Raw genomic sequence first — 17,668 nt, 5'->3', positions numbered from 1 at the left:
TTTCGCTGCGGTCGTCGCATTTATGCACAGCACGCCAGGTGTCTTGCTCTGCGGAAGTCGCATTATTGCGAGTTCATACTTCCACTCGCTGCGGGTGTCGCATTTCCACAGTACGTCGCTTTTAGTAGCCTTCAGACATCTGTAGATACTATTTGGAACTATTTGAACTTGTAGTTTGTTTATATCCGTATGATGTCGCTAATTACGCCTCCCTTTAGAATACGAGCGTTGAGTGCTCTGACATGTCAGTTTCAAATGCATGTTTGAATGTAAACAACATGGCTTCGTCAAGTCGTCAACACTTGTCTGATAATGATGTTATTCAACTGTTGAATCAGAAGGTGAATTAAATTGTGACGATAATAGCGACAGTTTTTATGAGACTTCAATTGGTGACAGTGATTGTGTAGTGTCTGATGAAGAATTTGTACCGCCGTCCGTAACATCATGGAGCAGAGTGCAAAGCAGCATTGATCTAGGTGCGGGAAGTTCGACACAGGCAAGTGCTAAGTTAATTGGTGACAGTACAGTATTTAGCACACCATTTTCTTGTTTTATCAAATATTTCCCCCGCTCAGTATTTGAACACACAGCAGAACAAACTGAAGTTTTCACCACCCAGAATCTTCATACTACTTACGAATTTCCATGCCGCTCCACCACTCTGTGTCATCCCGTGTTTTGAGAAATACCATACCATCAGGGACTACAAAATGGTTTGCCAGTGCAAGGAATGACTTTTGTAATTTCTCTATAACATATTTTGCAATGTAATTTTTAAAAATTATTGTTTCTAAAAACTTTTTTTCAAAATTTCAAAATTTTTCAAAATATCATACCACCAGGGACTACAGAATGGTATTCCAGTGCAAGAATGAATTTTGTAAGTTCTCTCTCATATATATATCGCAACATAATTGTGAAAACTATTTGTTTATAAAAAAAAATTTTTTTTTCAAATTTAATTACGCAGCCAAGGGATATTGTGTGCCAGAGAATTCCGCAGCGAAAGAGTTAATTATTTTAAAAAAAATTACCAATTTGTAGGGGTGAACGCATAGCATTACCATATGGTAACTGTCTATAAAACAAAAAGGGAAAATGAAAAATGTCTAAAAATGATTCAGAATAACTTACTAGTACAAAACTCAATTTAGGATAAGAAAAATACAGACAAAAAATAATTCATGCGTTTCGCAAGGTGAAGACATTACCACTATGCCATCAGAAAGGTCCCCAGTACTGCCAATGAATGTAATAAAACATGATAAAATACACTACTATGGTCAGGTAAATACTTTTGCTGGTGAAAATAGCCTTATATGCTATTCTCACCACCTGGAGAAAATAGTCCTGGCCTTTTTATATATGGGGGTGCAGAAGTTGTCAACACGTTGCTTGAGTTTTCTTTCAATTCCTGAAACTCTTATTGGGTCAAATAAAGCACATGAACATAGTGATGGGCAATTTGAACATTATTATTCATGGATCCCACTGTACCTACATGCTAAACCAGAAGTAAATTTTACATCACACATTCGTCATATTGAGTTTCATTTGGCGTAGAAGAATTTGAAGACCGTTTGTAATAAAACCTAACTCACTGTACAATTTATATTACTAAGCTATGGTGCAAACTTTTTTTTGTAAGAATAATGTATCTTTTACTATATTTGATTGACACTGTTATAAAGACAAAGCATTCTATTCTAATTTAAAATTCTTCTACTACTGAGGTACATGTTTCATAGCGATAGGATGCATACACACCACACATAAGCGCCATCAACCCATACAGCAATGTGCAGCACATTGAAAAAAAACAACAAAAAAAAACACTGATGCAGGTATCTGCATGCTGGGTTATGCTTCAAACATGTTAAACGAAAATTAAATTTCACATCATATATACGTGTCATATTTGCATAGTTTTTTTTTCGATGTATCGTTCTTAATTAAATTCCGCTGGTATTCATATTTCATACAGATTGGATGAATTCACACACAAGCGCAATCACACTACTTCAGGGTGCACATGTGGTTAGGCTACAGGTACCGGCGTGCTAGAATACGCTTGAAACAAGCCAAACGAAATTATATTTCACACCTTACATTATAATAGTGAGTGAGTTTGTATCTGCCTTTGGATAATTAACAATTATGAATTCTTAATTTCGAAATCTAAAATCAGAAGGAAGTACAAAAAAAATAAAAGAACACGTGTTACGATGTGGTATTTGGAAACAGCCACGTTAGGAATAAAATACAAATATACACTGCACTAACAAGAACCAACTTTGGAATATGTTAACAGTGAACTACAAATGATACTAGTCTCCAGTAAAGATATAAACTATAATGGGTACATCTTACTCCATTTTGGATAAAACCTTACGTGCCGCCACATTCCACACCACGTGCAAATGACGATTACCAAAAAAAGTATTACTTACCCCAAAACATTTTGTATACTTTTCTTGGTTCCAAATACTTTACTGAGTATCGATTGAATCTATAACAAACACAATTGTCGCTGTTCTCGTGGTCTTCGTCACAGATTATACTTATACTTGCGATTTATGAATTTGTCGTAGACACTGCGCATGAAATTTCTCGAGTGTGTATGCTTTATGCGGAGTGTTCGGCCACTGAAAGAGGGCAGCACCAGGCAGTGCGCACCACAGATTATATATCCCCTAACGTGCGCACGAGAGAGATTTCTCAGTTCAAAATGTCCACTCTCATATCGTAAATGAGTAATACTACATCAGACGATTATCTTATGCGTGTGACAAGTACTGTGCGGTACATGGAAGAAGCAATGGAGACCCGTTAAAACCGAGTAAAATGATCTTATGTAATTTAGCAATGTTATGATTTATTTTGTTGCATGAGTAGAGCGTGCATTTATCACAACAGCTTTTGAAGTATTTTTTTTTACTTACGTGTCATGTAGAATTGATCATGAGTGAAATGGTGGAAGTAGTATGTCTATGGGTGGAACTTTTGACAACAAATGTAGCAAGCAAATTGTATGAAAATTTTTGGTAGAAATGTCAACTGCTGCGATATTTTCTCCAAACGCGAGGTAAATGTTTAAACTTTATTTCTTATTATAGCAACGTTGAAGTTGTAATTTTATTGAATGGGTCGAGTACTGTCACCAGGTTAACATATTCAGGTATTTTCACCAGTGGCTACGACTTGGAAGACCACACATTAGTCTTACACATATCTTTTACAATTTTATTAACCCTTTTATTGAAGGCTGATGAACCGAAAATAGGGTACGATAGCTTAAGTGGCTTTGTATCTGTGCATAGTAAACAGTTTTTAGAACATTCAAGCTTATACACAATAACCTACGCATTAAATAAACCCCTTTGCTAACTCTGGATTGAACTCTACTGATATGATCCTCCCATTCCAAATCATTATCTATTAAAAATCCCAAAAAGGTGACAGAATTCTTGGTACTACTTTACTATAGGGGTGACACCTATAAATCATTTACATTGCTAACGTACTATTCTGCATTGCGGATCATTTCTTTAGGTGAAATAATAAATTTCTAACGAAAATAATGTCTTATTTCTTACATTTACGAGTACTTACTGTTACTCGTTATTCGATTCTGTAACACACATTATGGCGATAGCGTACTGGTTCATCGCACGTTGTGAGCGTGTTTTGTCGATTTATGCAGTGTTGCAACCTTGTTCACCGAAAAATACCTACTTTCGTGCCCGGATTTGAAATTATGCTAATACCTCGCAAATCATTCACGTTAGCCCCACAAACCATTTTTCGTTAGGTTGGGTAAGCATAGTTAAAAAAATTAAAAATACTCGACACGTCATGTTATAGTGAAAACATGGCGAGTTGAAACACTGACTACGGGGTTTACGTCATTTAACACATGGAACATTGTGCTCTCATGCAAAAAGCAAATGGCGTTTGCAGAAACAACATATTGGGCAGAGATTTTCACAGAAAACAAGATTCATTCGCATTAAAATGGATCAAAACTACATTCACAAACTTCCACAATGCTACACAAACTGATTTGCGTAAGTACTTTCTCCTGTAAAAAGTAAGAAATCCGTTACCCCTATAACCATTTATAGCCACACGAACCATTCATATATAGCCCCACGAATCATGCACGGATAGCCCCACGAATGCACGGCAAGGTTAGGTTCGGTTAGGTTAGGCAAACATAGTTAAAATTGTCATGTTCTTGGAAAGCAATGGTGTAGTTGGAAACACTGACTGGGGTTTACATCATCGAACGCACGCAACATTTGATTCACATCATGAAAGGACATAGAGGCAACAGCTATCGTGCATCGGAGAGACATTAATGTTGAAAAATACATGATTTACCTGCAAAATATATTAAGCGAGGGGAAAAAACACTTCGGAAACATTCGTAAAGTATACAGAAACTCATTTCGGTAAGTGCTTTCTTCTGTAAAATTGAAGAAATACGTTTTGCGGATACGAAAATTTTACCCAAGTTGCAAGTTTTGGATCTTATGAGTGTTTATGCAAAGCAAGTTAGCAGTACACCAGTCCTGAACAATATCAGAAGTAGATTTTAATGAGGACCTTAAAAGATTATTGGAATCTGCATCAGCAAATAGGTAATTACTGACCAAGGGTGTTGAAATGTTATATGACAAATAATTTATGTAAATAATGCAGTGCAACAAATTTGAGCTTTGTGTCTTGCCGCGAGATGAAAGAAGGTGTTATTTGCTAAATCAAATATGCTGATTACGAAAATGAAATCAGAAATGTTCCATCACGTACCAATTTTTCTGGAAGAGATATGCCACATGTACATGTACCAGGTCGCCATCGGCGACCAAAAGTTTGGGGCTGGCGACTAAAATTTCGTTGTTTCAAATATGTGTCAAACACGCCCGAACATCTCAATCCAACATTCGTACATGGTTTTGGAAAGCGAGCCGATTGAAAACCCCGCGTCCACTCAATGCCGACACCATCTAATCGGCACAACAGTTCTGCAACTGTTGGGATGCTACCACTTTGGATGCACCTGCAACCAAACCCAACCCATTTTCCCTGCTTTGCTTTTCCTCCACTCGGACTTGAGGTGGGGAGGGGAGGGGTAGAGTGGAGCAGACCGTGGCCCAACCGAGACTCCTTGCTTGTGCACGGAAAAACCCTGTTTTCACAGTTGTGAACTGCTCTCGCGTGTGCCAGTGTCCAGTCTTTGTTGACAAAAGAATGCGATAAATGCACTCGTGAAGGTTGGTTGACGTGGTAGTAAATTCGTTCTGTTTACCTATTTTTTTTTTTTTTTGGTTCGGTGGTAGTTGCCTGTGAGTGAAGTGGTTCCAGAGAAATACATACATCAGCCTTCTGATTGATGGATGTGTATGTTCGATACGTGGATGCAAATGATTGGTCACATCAAGGAGGACATTTTAGGAGTAATAGAGCTTCCAAACTCTAATCTACTTCTGCTGGCTACTTCACAGCCATAACTAATTATTTAGATAAGGCAATAGGTTCAAAGAAATACAGAAACAAGTGTTACATTGTAGGCTTGGGTACTGCAGCAAATATGGTCGGGCACAAATCAGGATAGGCTGTGCTAATTAAAGCTATTTGTAATAAAATGATAAAAATTCACTGCCTTGCACACTGTTTGCAGTTAGCTGTGCTGGATGCATCTTAGAGCATTTTATTCCGTGATTAGGAATATTTTTCAGTGTTATCATGGCTCTTCTAAAAGACTTCACCTCTTGAGAGAAACGGCAGAAGTTACAGAAGAAATTCTAAAACTGAGTGATATCCACACTATTAGGTGGCTAGCCAGCAAGAAGTGCTGTAAGAGCTCTCTTGCAATCATGAAAGCTTGAATAGGTGGCCCAAATAGGTGGAAAAGACAATGATGGCGCTAAAGCTAAGGGTTTGCTGAAAAGTTTGAAGCAATTTAAATTTGTTAATCTTCTGTACTTCCTTTTGGATTTCTACAGGAAATTGAACCCATTAAGCGTGGCACTGTAAAATAAGAATCTTTTGATTGCATCTCTGAAAATAAGAATTGAACACTGGATGACCTACAATCTAATGTTGGACCAAGCAAACAAGATTTCTTGGACCATGTATCCATTTCAGGGAAGATCAGGGATGTGCAGTTCACAAACATTCAAAATGGAGAGCAAGATTTTCAGACTGTTAGAGGAAACTTAATTAACAATGCGAAGGTGTACATCACAGAAAGATTGCAATCTATATCAACAGATGTGATTGCATCTCTGCATGTTTTCGACACTTTGGGTCCGCCTCCCAAAGAAAATATTCTTCAGTTTGGGATAGAAGAATTAAAGAAGCTCTACATGTACTTGAACCCGAGCCTTCATAATGAGAAAATGGATGTTCTGTTAGCAGAGTGGACAGAATACAAACTTTTGTTTCCTTCTCTGACTTTGAATCAGATGCTGGAGAAAATTCACAGTGAGGAGTGTTCAACAAGATTCCCCAATTTGCTCTAGATTTTGACATTTTGTGCTGTTCTACCAGTGAGCACAGTTTCATGTGAGAGAGGTTTCAGCTGTCACAACAGACTGAAGACTACTTAATTACAGGAACTCTCTGAAGATTGAGACACTGGATGATTTGCCCCCCCCCCCCCCCCCTGTCAGAGTTTGACCCAGCAGCTGTGACAGCGCTACACAAACATTAATTATTTTTAATACTTGCTCATATTTTTATTACTTATGAATATAAAATAGTGGCGACCAAAGATTTTAGTCTGGCGACTGACTTCAAACTTGAAATTTCATGCCCTGCACTTAGCCTATATTTCATGTAGTTAGCAATATATTGTAATTCATGGAAAACAAAGTAGCACTTTCGCGACACTTCGAAACTACTCCATTACAGTACTGGAGGATCCTGTAGCTGTATTAAATACAGGTCATGGAACAAAATTAATTGTTTGTATTACAAAACATAAAAAAATGGTACGAGAAAGCTGCAAAAAGCTTGAAATGTACCTACAAGTTAGAAACGTGTCCTGGAAACTTTCCGTTTGTGGGTGGATGGTGAAACTTATTGTAGGAGTGTCCAGGAGTAATCTGCCAAAAGGTTTGGTGACCACCTTCCCATATATATCGTCTTTCCATGTCAGCGATATCTTTGTGAAATCGCTCACCATGTTGGTCACTTACATCTCCGAGATTAGGCGGGAAAAATCCAAATGAGAATGCAGGAAATGTATTTTCAAAGATATGTTGCACCCCATAACCTTGTAACAGTCCAGCATGTGTTCCGTCAGTTCCCTGTAATTGTTACCTGACATTACCCAAGAAATTGTTGCATACATCTTTGAAGACAAGACAAGCTGCCTTCTCAGTATCTGTCAGCAACTCTTCAAAGGTTATGTCTTTCATCAAGTAAGGAATCTGAGACCCATTGAAAATACCTTCTTTAATTTTTGCAGTACTAGTTCAGGAAATTTGGACAGTAAAAATTGAAAACCCCTGCCATCTTTGTACATTTCTTTCACAAAATTCTTCATGAAGCCCAATTTCAGGTGGAGCGGTGTTAACAGCACACTGTCTTTGTCAACAAGAGGTTCATGGGACACATTTGTTTCACCCGGATTGAAGCTTTCAATGGCCACTGTTTCACTACATAATGGTCTTTCCTTACCCTACTGTCCCAGTGACACAAGAAACAGCAATATTTTGTGTAACCAGTCTGAATTCCCAGCACAAGCCCCAGAACTTTGTGATCACCACAGATTTTTCCATTTGTGGTTAGAATAGCCAATATACTTCAGAAGTAATCTCATGTTCTCGTAGGTTTATTTTAACTGAACAGAATGGGCCACTGGTATCGAAGGTTTCTCGTTTCCGTTATGCAAGAGAACAACTTTGAGACTAGTTTTTGAGGAATCTATGAATAGGCGCCATTTTTCTGGATTGTGAATCAATCCAAATTCTGTAAACAGCCCATTTATGTCATTACAATATACCAGACTCTCTGCCATTAAGAAAAAGTGGAAAGACCAAGCTGTCGTGTACGGAATGATATACTAGTGTTTGGTTGTAGCAGGTTGTAATTCTGCTTGCCTTTTTGAAAGATTTAGATCTCTTACAAGATCGTTCAATTCTACCTGTGACAATGGCTGTGGTTGGGGCTGTGATGTAGATGGCGTTGATCACTACCGTCGTCTGTTTCATCTTCCAGTGTCCATTCCACTGGTGGTTTTGGAACTGAGAGATAATCAGAATGCAGAACTGGGTGCATTGCAGATTCCAAATTTGGATATGAAACTCTGTGTTTTGATTTACTTGAGTTTCCTGTTACTTTCGTTAAACAAAAGTAGCAATCTGTTATGTGGTCTCTAGGTTTTTTCCACAACTGTCGTACGGCAAATGGCATAGATTAGTGGGTTCCATGCAACCAGCCTCTTAAATAGCGGGGGCAACAGTTCTGTGGTGCCCAACACGTACCTCATCTACCTTTGATTCAAAATACAACTCGTACGCCTTTTTGACGATCAGAGAAATGGGATGTCTTTGCGACTTCGTCGTAAACTCACTACACACATAACAGAAAAGGTTTGGTGAATTAACACACATTCTAAACATCGCTGAACACAAGAAACACGCGAACACGCACAAACAGTATTCTTCACGTTAGGAGAATTTGCACAATACACATGGCAGGAACAGACACTGCTTGATCCCACTAGCAACTGACTGATGCAAATAAATGCAACTCCACTATACCTCAACCAAGTGGCTATCTATCCCTTCCCAAGACTACTAGAAGGAAAGGCTGGGGTCAGACACGCCTCTTTTCGCGACTGCCGCGGGTGTGACGTCATTGGGCGGACAAAACTCAGCTGAGTCTTTACCCCATACGGAAATAAACGTGGAAAGGCCGATCTGTTTTGTTCTTTTCGCTCCTTTTTTCTTGTATTTCTCGATTGTTGGGTTCAGGGTGCGAAATCCTGGAGGGGACGAGGGGGATTTCCCCCCACCAACAATCTTGGCCACAAAAAGAAACCACCAAAAATTTCCCGGGGGAAAGAGTTTTTGTTATAACAATGAAAAGATAAGCAATTACTTTAAATTTCAAATATACTTTACTAAGAATAATATTGAAAACACACACAAATTAGTGTAGTTGTGAGTGTTGAACAGGGACGTAGCTAGGTTGATCAGTTTGGGGGGGCCCAAAACTTAAGATTTTTTAATCAGACCTTTAAAAACTAACAAACTATCAATATACCATATAGGCCTACATATAAGTACATATAAGTACAGTATGTGTGTGTGCCTTATATATATATAGCCTATTTGGAAGAGAACATTATTTTCTCCTGTAGCCCCCAAAATTTACGAATATAGACTCGCATAAATCCATGGCCATTATTCGGGAATCTAAATGCAGAATGAACTCATTAACTTAATGGCATCTAGACAGTCTTTAAAAATCCATGTATTTTCTCTTATGTCAGATTTGAGACACCAAGAACAATGTCATTAGTCCTTACTCCTTAGATTTGTAGATTTGCTCGAAGAAAATTGAGAAGTAGAGAAAACCCTCTTCCGTGGGTTTAGATATAAAAGGGTGCTGGAATCAGGTGTACAAGTATGACAACGGTGCGAAAATGAAATGTTTGTGTAATGAGTTCAAGATAGGCGTTCCATGTATATTGTTTATACCAGAATCGAATCCGGCGTCCTTTAGTGCAAGGCGACACCGTTAACCACTAATCTATGGGATATGCCCGAGTCTTTTGTGGCGTCGTACTGTACACATTGGAGAATTATGACGATATATAAGAAATTTTATGCACACATCTAATTTCTTAAAAGTTACCTCATTTTTCTCTGAATATATGATGGCAATAGAAATAACAAAATTCCCGCGTGCTAAAGTTATTGCGCTCTCGTCTTTGGTAACACAGGTTCAAGGTTCGATCCCTGGTAGGAACTCCAAAATTTCTGTGATGGCCAAACATCGTGAGGACAATTGGGAAGCTAGTTGAAATCAATGTGTAAGCGAATTCCACTCTCAAAACTAGATGGGACTCGATATGATGACCATGCGTCACCGAATGGAAAAACACATCGGAGGCTTTGTCCTTCAAAATTAATTTTACTGAATAATTGTAGTTTTCTTTAGAGGACCTAAACATGGCTTTTTTGCCCAGTACAATGTTTTTTTTTTTCACCCTACTTTTATAGTTTTTCATTCAAAGGATTCCACTCCCGAAGCATGAGCATGACGCGCTACGAAACCACAGGTCCCAGTTTCGGACCTTGGACAGGTGTGGTTGCAACATGTCTCTCGCATCGCTATTCCTTCGGATCATCATTCAATCTCATCGTCGCATTTACCCAAGAGAAAAGCGGCGTAAAATAACGAAATAGAAATGATTGATTGACTTGGTTCATTTTACTTCACTTCTCTGACACTTTTTGGCTAATCGTGAAGATGAGAATGAGTTAAGATTAAATTGATGAAAGGACCATCACAAAGAAGACACATGCCCAGGCCGGGATTCAAACCCGGGACACACTGCTTCGTAGCGTAACCTGCTAACCACTCCACCACGGAGTTATCGGCCCAAATAGAAATGAAAATTAGAAAATGCCGTCTTGAATTTGCAGGAACCGAGTTCATCACGAAGGGCAAAAGATTTTCGCTCCCACTAGAGGTAAAGAACAGGAAATGCTTGATAAGTATTTTGGCTCTCCATATTTCATGATATTATTATGTAAGTAACAGTTATTTGTTATATAACTTCGGATTAATTCTATTTGTATGTGTAGTCAACTTTCCCGCCTAAGCAGCAGCCACAGCGTCTGCATTTGCGGGTGGAGGCCAGAGTTGTTAAAGGTCCAGGAATTTTAAATAAATTCAATTCCCGTCCAGGAGAGAAAATCAGCAAGCGTAAATGAGTTCTGGACCGTAAGGAACCTTCTCATCTGTAAAGTTTTCAATTCGGTCCAGGAATATTTTTTCCAGATGAATTTAAATTCGGTCCAGGAACCTTATTTCCTGATAAATTTAAATACGGTCAACAAACATTTTTTTTCCGGATCAGTTTAAATAGGGTCCAAGTTCCGTATTGGAATGAAACAATTCGCAATTTGGTACGAATTTCAATTGTGCGAGAAAAAAAGGTTCCGGTCCTGTTACGGAACCCTATAGAACAAATTAGAATGTATGCGTTCCTTGATCTTTAACAATTCCAGGGTTGTTAATGTTCCAGGAATTGTAAATAAATTCATTTCCCATCCGGGAGAAAAAAATCGGCAAGTGTAAATGGGTTCTAGGCCTCAATTCGGTCCAAGAACTTGTTTTCCGTATGAATTTAAATACGGTGTAGGAACCTTATTTGCGGCTGAATTTAAACACTGTCCAGGAAACTTTTTTCCGGATCAATTAAAATTCGGTGCAGGAATATTTTTCCGGATCAATTTAAATACGATCCAGTAACCTTTTCTTAATGAAACAATACCCTACTTGGACCGAATTTAAATTGTGCGAGTAAAATGGTTCCGGTCCTGCAACGGAACCCAATAAAATCTATTACAACTTATGGCTTCCTAGACCTTTGACAACCCTGGTCTAAATTAAGAAAAATCACAAAAAGTCATAAAAATATGCAGAATTTTTAAACGTAATATTTCTAGAGCATACACACTACTATAAAAAGTTTACTTCATACCTCGTTTCCTTCCATAAATGAAACGTGACTTATTCTTCATCACATGTGATATCAACCGCCCTGGGAGTCAAACCCCTGCTCCTGTGTGGTAGTCGGACACCAATTTAGAACGTCAATATGTTGGACATTTGGTCGATCATTTTTTTCGGGAGGACAACAAGCTGGCAGCTTCACACTCGAGATTTCACGTCGCCGGCCCCCGTGGCGTAGTGGTTAGCACATCGTGCTACGATGCCAGGTGTCCCGGGTTCGAATCCCGGACTGGGCATGGGTGTTTGTGATTGTCCATTGATCAATTTCATCATATCGTCACTAATCCCCATCTTCGCAATGAGCCAAATGAGGCAGAAAAGCGAAGTAAAATGAACCAAATCAATCAAAATTTCACTCGCAATGCATGAAAACGAGATCACAAGCACTCCGTGATCCTACCGGATGTTCGCGTTTACAGAAGCTAACTATGGAACCACTTCTCGGATGAAACTGTACTTCGAACTATCTGACAATCATCAATTGTCTACCAACATAGAATAGTTAGCTAACTATTCTATGCTACCAATCAACACAGTAGGGCGATGTTTCTTGAAAATGCGTGGAAAGTTACCAAGGGAGTCGGTACAATACAAAGGCTTATTATGGTTCATTGCAGGTTATGAGCACAAGGGTTGAGTGTGGGAACTTGAGGGAACCGCGACATCTTTGTCGTTCATCTCCCGCCAGAAAAGGGACAAACAATAGAATTTTGTCTCTTGCAAATTGAAAAGCATATGTCCATCCTGAACCATAAAGTAATTAACCCAGAAATGTCCTTGCTACCTGCAGCTAAATCTTCTTGTTTGTGCGCAGCCGATAAACAGAACCAGATTAAGAGAAGATTTTGTGGGAGGGGGTGACCTGGCTTAGGCCTCTGGTGTGAATGAAGGGAAAGTATGTTTTCAAAAGGTCCCCAACTTCCCAGAAACGGAGGGCCCATAAAATCACCGCATTTCCTACCAACACATCTGTTTGTGTTCAACCAAAGTGTATGTCACAGTACGATCCGAGCGCTTCGAGTTTTGTCGGTTGCGGTACTTCTTGAGTCAGTTGTCAACATGGAATCAATCGCCAAGTTCGTTCCACCTATGAATCGGTTCTTCAGCCTGAGTGGCAAAATACATGTTGTATGGAGGAAAGTTGCACCGGAAAATTACCTTCTTAAATACGATGAAATCTGTAAAACATCCAAAGATATTTATTCGGCTGTGATCCCTCTGACAAAACATCAATGTTCTCAAAATTCTTCGAACGGACTGTGTAAAACATTGCAATAATACAAAAACTGAACCTGCTCTGCAACACAAGGAAAATGTCTCATTAAGCAATCAATGTGCCTTTGCCAAGTTGGTAAGTTTAGTATGGCACTTTTTTTTTAAATAATGCTGATGGAATAAATCAATAAAGTTTGTTAAATTACAACGACTCCTTACCACAAGAATATAATTATTCTTTACGGATATCCCCTATAACGGTTGGGGGTTCGACGTGCTGACCCCACGTCACCCCATTACTGGTTAAAGACCTCCACACCTCTACGTAAGATTGTGGGAGGGAGACTGGCAGTCGGAAGATAGGCCAAGGCTCTTCCAGGGCTGTCGAACCATGGGTAATTATTTATTTATAGATGCTTAAATATATGTGCAACCACACATGTCTTTCCAGTGACTTATTGCAAGGGTTGGGTATTGTACTTGACTCAATGAAATAAACTTACTGTGTGAGGCAGATTCATACGAACAAAAATAGCCACAATAATAATAATAATTTACTTCAAAATGACAAAAATGTATTTACTTGTTCTTGTTTTGTTTTTTTATTCTTTGAAACGTTTGTTAAGGAGTTGAGTTGAGTTGGTGTTTTAAGTCCACTTTATACACAGTAAGGCTAATCGGGACTGGACCTACAGTTTGAAGTAAGATCCGGACCACTATGTGCCTCCACCCATGTATCGAACCCGGGACCCCTCGATTACAAGGCAATGACGATATCACTGCGCCATCGGGGAGGCATCGTTTGTTAAAGAGGATTCTCGCCGGACCCTGTGGCCGAATGGTTAGCACATCACGCTGTGACGCCAAGGGTCCCAGGTTCGAATCCCGCTCGGGCTTGGTTGTTTGTGAATGTCCATTCATCAATTTCATCATTTCATCACTCATCCCCATCTTCGCAAATTAGCCAAGAGGCACAAAACGCGAAGTAAAATAAACTAAATCAATCAATTAAGGAGGATTCTCAAAATTTGGTCTTCACGAAAAATATGCGACTCAAGAAATCGTACAGTTTGTGAAGATAATTACTTTTAACACGTTGCGTGTTTTAGACTGGCCCAATAGTAGAATAGTTATTTGATGCGAATACTACTTACCCGAAGATATGATAATCTACATAGGCATCCTGCCATCAGTATGGTACTTATTTTAGCTTGTATTTCGCTCTGATTCGGGACCACTTGTAACTGTTACAACAACCGCCTGGCAGCGGTAAAGCACATATATGCAAACTGTTTGCATATATGTGCTTTACCGCTGCCAGGCGGTTGTTCTTCAATCTGGCAACAAACTACTCAAGCTCGAAACATTGTTTGGACGCAACGGCAACATCCAACGCCCAACCCTGCCTGTTGTTGAGGGGTGGAAAGACCGCTCCTTCAAAATTCCGAGAAACATCGAAGTGCAAGGTTCCTACACTATAGCTAGAACCAGGAAAACGAGAAAGAAATGTAATGTTTGGGGTTCGTGCCACTCAAATTCAAGAACAGTGTTTCAAACTGAAAGCAAAATGTACTGAAACACTATTTTGCAATATTTGTCATGAATGTAAAATTTTTAGCAAATGTAGAACAGTTTGCCGGGGCCACGTGAACGTTTCGGGGGGCCGGTGCCCCCCCCCATGCCCCTCCCTAACGACGTCCCTGGTGTTGAATGCTTTCTGTCTCAAGAGATCATTAACAAATCTACATCAATACGCACAGTAAAAGTAAAACAAGAATGCAAAACAATAATAACTACGAAATCTAATTGATTTATATTAACATAGTGCACAAACTAAACAAAAACTTACACATAATAAAACCACTTCAACTGCCATAATTTATTAACATCTTTAATCGGTTAGTAAAGGAATTAGTTAGCTGCTTTACACTATCTGATATGTATGAAAGTAACAAATTAATTTCTAATTAATAATCAATAATTATTTTAATTGAGTAATTTATTTTTACTTTTAATAACATTACAAATATGTACATCGTATAATTCACACATATGTTTGTGGGGAGGGGGGTTGTAGGTTACGAACTTTCTCCCCCTCACCAGTTTTCAATGATTTCGCACCCTGGTCGCACCCTGGTGGGTTGTGAGGTGTTGCAGTTCACAATGCCTTCAGTGAGGTGTTGCGACGTGTCGTGATCTCCGATGAAAAAATAAAAACAGCAGGCGACAATATATAACTGAACACATCGCATCTAACAAGACTTGTTAGTGGATTGCAATACCAGTAGTCTCATTACACAACATCAGGCTACCATACACTTCAAAATACACAACTTGCTATTTATATACGAGTGATGCTTAAATGACAACGTAGTTCAACTTCCGTCCTCCATTGTTCTATTATTTATTCAGTCAAATTTTCATCACAATCCCCCCCCCCCCCCAAAGTTAAGTGTACTCAACCAGCTTTCACATACCCGCCTGTGGGCACCCCTGTTCGACATTCCACTGATTATATATACGTATAAGTATATAAAGTGACCCTCGACTTTCTTCAGTTGTATGTCTCAAGTTTTCGTTCAGTGAAAAGTTTTATAATTACGGCTCTTTTTTGTTCATAATTACTGCTTTGATTCGGCTGCGAAACCGGAGCGTAGAGCGATCTGTCCGCGCGTGACGTCACGCCTGACGTCAAGGACCACGTGATCAGGTATGGCCCCAGCCTTCTACTCTACTAGTCTTGATCCCTTCCCTCTCCAACCCTTCTCCTATGCAATGTTGAGCACTAGTAACAGGCTGGGCTGATAAGCGCCGCGACAACAATAACATGCAGTCGTGCGCTGATAAAATTGTGTTTTCAGATAAAAGTTTAGGTGATAGTGTTTTCACTATCATCATCAGGGCACTAAACTCCATAGGAATCACATGTTTTTGTTCTGCGGCAATTATCATTGTCGCACAGTGTAATAGAAAGAATAGGGCCCAGAATAGATCCTTGAGTACTCCATGTTTAACAGGTAACAAGTTTGACTCCTTTTCTTCAAAAACTACTCTGAGATCTCCCACTTAGATATGATTGCAAAAGTGATAGCGCTCCATCCTCAAAACCATAAAATCTTAACTTTTTTTAGCAGAAGAGAGTAAGATACAGTATTAAAAGCTTTGGACAAATCATAGAGTTCCACATTAACAATTTTCTTACTGTCTAACACTAATATACAATTTTTCAAGAATGAGACAGCAACCTTAGGCCTAATAGTACCAAGCCCAGTTCTATAGCCAAATTGAGAGTTACTAAATAACTTATTTTGTTCAAAATAATCAACAATCTGATTATTTAGGACAATCTCAAAAACTTTTGAGACGACTGGAACCAATGAAATAGGTCTGTAACTATCAGGAAAAGACTTATTACCCTTTTTAAATCTGGGTATCACTTTTACTACCTTGAAATCTTCAGGAAAAACTCACCCAATAATACATGAATCTTAACTGAAAAAAAAAAAAATCAATGAGAACCTGAATATTTAATAAAACTACTCACATAGTGACAAATCATGAGACTTGATGTAAGTAGTACAAAATTTGGATTCACCACTTCGTTAAGGTAGTTACTCTAGGGTGACCAGATTTTCTGAAACAAAAAGCAGGACATCCATGCATGCATAAGGGGAAATTGCAGCTATATCTAAAAGAGCACAGGCTCAAGTGCACCCCCCCCCCACCTCTTTGCACAGGAAAAGTACGTGTCTCCTAAAATATTATACAATTCTCTTTAATCTGCTTTTGTTCTTGATTTGATTTTTGTAGGTTGTCGCTTTTCTGTCACTAATTGCGTCAATAAGGATGAGTGATGATATGATTAAATTCATGAATGGATCGTCCATGCGCGGGCAGGGATTCAACCCAAGCCATGCTCCCCCTCGAAGATTACAAGAATCTTTGCTAATAAGTATCATTTAATTTATAAATATATTATTTTCTAAACATACAATTATAATGGCCATTCGGTGGTACTGGTAAATGAGTATTAAAGGAAATTTTAAAATATCGCTAATTTGCGGAATACAGTTTACTTTCTCTTGGTAGACAAGGCTTAACATTAAGTAGCCATCCATAGTGTTGGGGTAATGCCCCCCCCCCCCAGACCCCATAATCGCCACCACTGTAAGCAATAAAAGTAAAACAAAGAATGCAAGATAAATATACGAATGAAATATTAATTGATTATGTTAATAGAAAGCAGAACTTAAACATAATAAAAGCATTTCAACTAAATTTTGCAATCTGGCATTTTAACCAGTTACTTTGCTACTTTTCAACATTTTAAATATTTGAAATATATAAAAGTAATTCCTTTATGCATAATGTTTAGTAATTTACTTATGTATGTAACATAATAAATATGTATATTATAATAAACCAATAAACCAAATAAAAAAATTGTCTTCCACATTTTTTCAATTACCGCCCTCTCAAAAAATCTTGTGTACGGGCTTGGGTCCACGGTTACTGTATAATACAAGAGCGCAAATTCGACGACACATCAGTAAAACAAAGAAACCTCCCTTTAAGAAAAAGGAGAAAATAATAGGGAATAGCAAAATAATTATAATGATGTATGTACTTACAATGCTACTAAATTCTTATTCCAAAGGTGCAACGCCGTCCATTGGGTCACCACTGC

General features: G+C 38.6%; 2 protein-coding genes across 2 annotated transcripts in view; one reads left to right on the top strand and one right to left on the bottom strand.

Annotated features, from left to right (window-relative positions):
* Fkbp39 (FK506-binding protein 39kD) overlaps positions 1–2,657 on the bottom strand; it is a 63,287-nt gene extending 60,630 nt beyond the window's left edge. The window contains exon 1 of the mRNA XM_083141072.1: positions 2,454–2,657. Coding sequence (XP_082997198.1) covers positions 2,454–2,463 — 10 coding nt within the window. The 5' untranslated portion in view covers positions 2,464–2,657. The remainder of the gene's footprint in view (positions 1–2,453) is intronic.
* Positions 2,658–2,855: 198 nt separating this feature from the next.
* Positions 2,856–17,668, top strand: part of Vlet (COMM domain containing 10 protein valette) — a 35,041-nt gene continuing 20,228 nt past the window's right edge. The window contains exon 1 of the mRNA XM_083141381.1: positions 2,856–3,088. Coding sequence (XP_082997507.1) covers positions 3,054–3,088 — 35 coding nt within the window. The 5' untranslated portion in view covers positions 2,856–3,053. The remainder of the gene's footprint in view (positions 3,089–17,668) is intronic.

This window comes from Lepisma saccharinum, chromosome 19 (assembly GCF_977018435.1).
Source record: "Lepisma saccharinum chromosome 19, izLepSacc3.1, whole genome shotgun sequence".
In the NCBI taxonomy this organism is placed as follows: domain Eukaryota; kingdom Metazoa; phylum Arthropoda; class Insecta; order Zygentoma; family Lepismatidae; genus Lepisma; species Lepisma saccharinum.
This window is presented reverse-complemented; position numbering and strand designations above follow the sequence as displayed.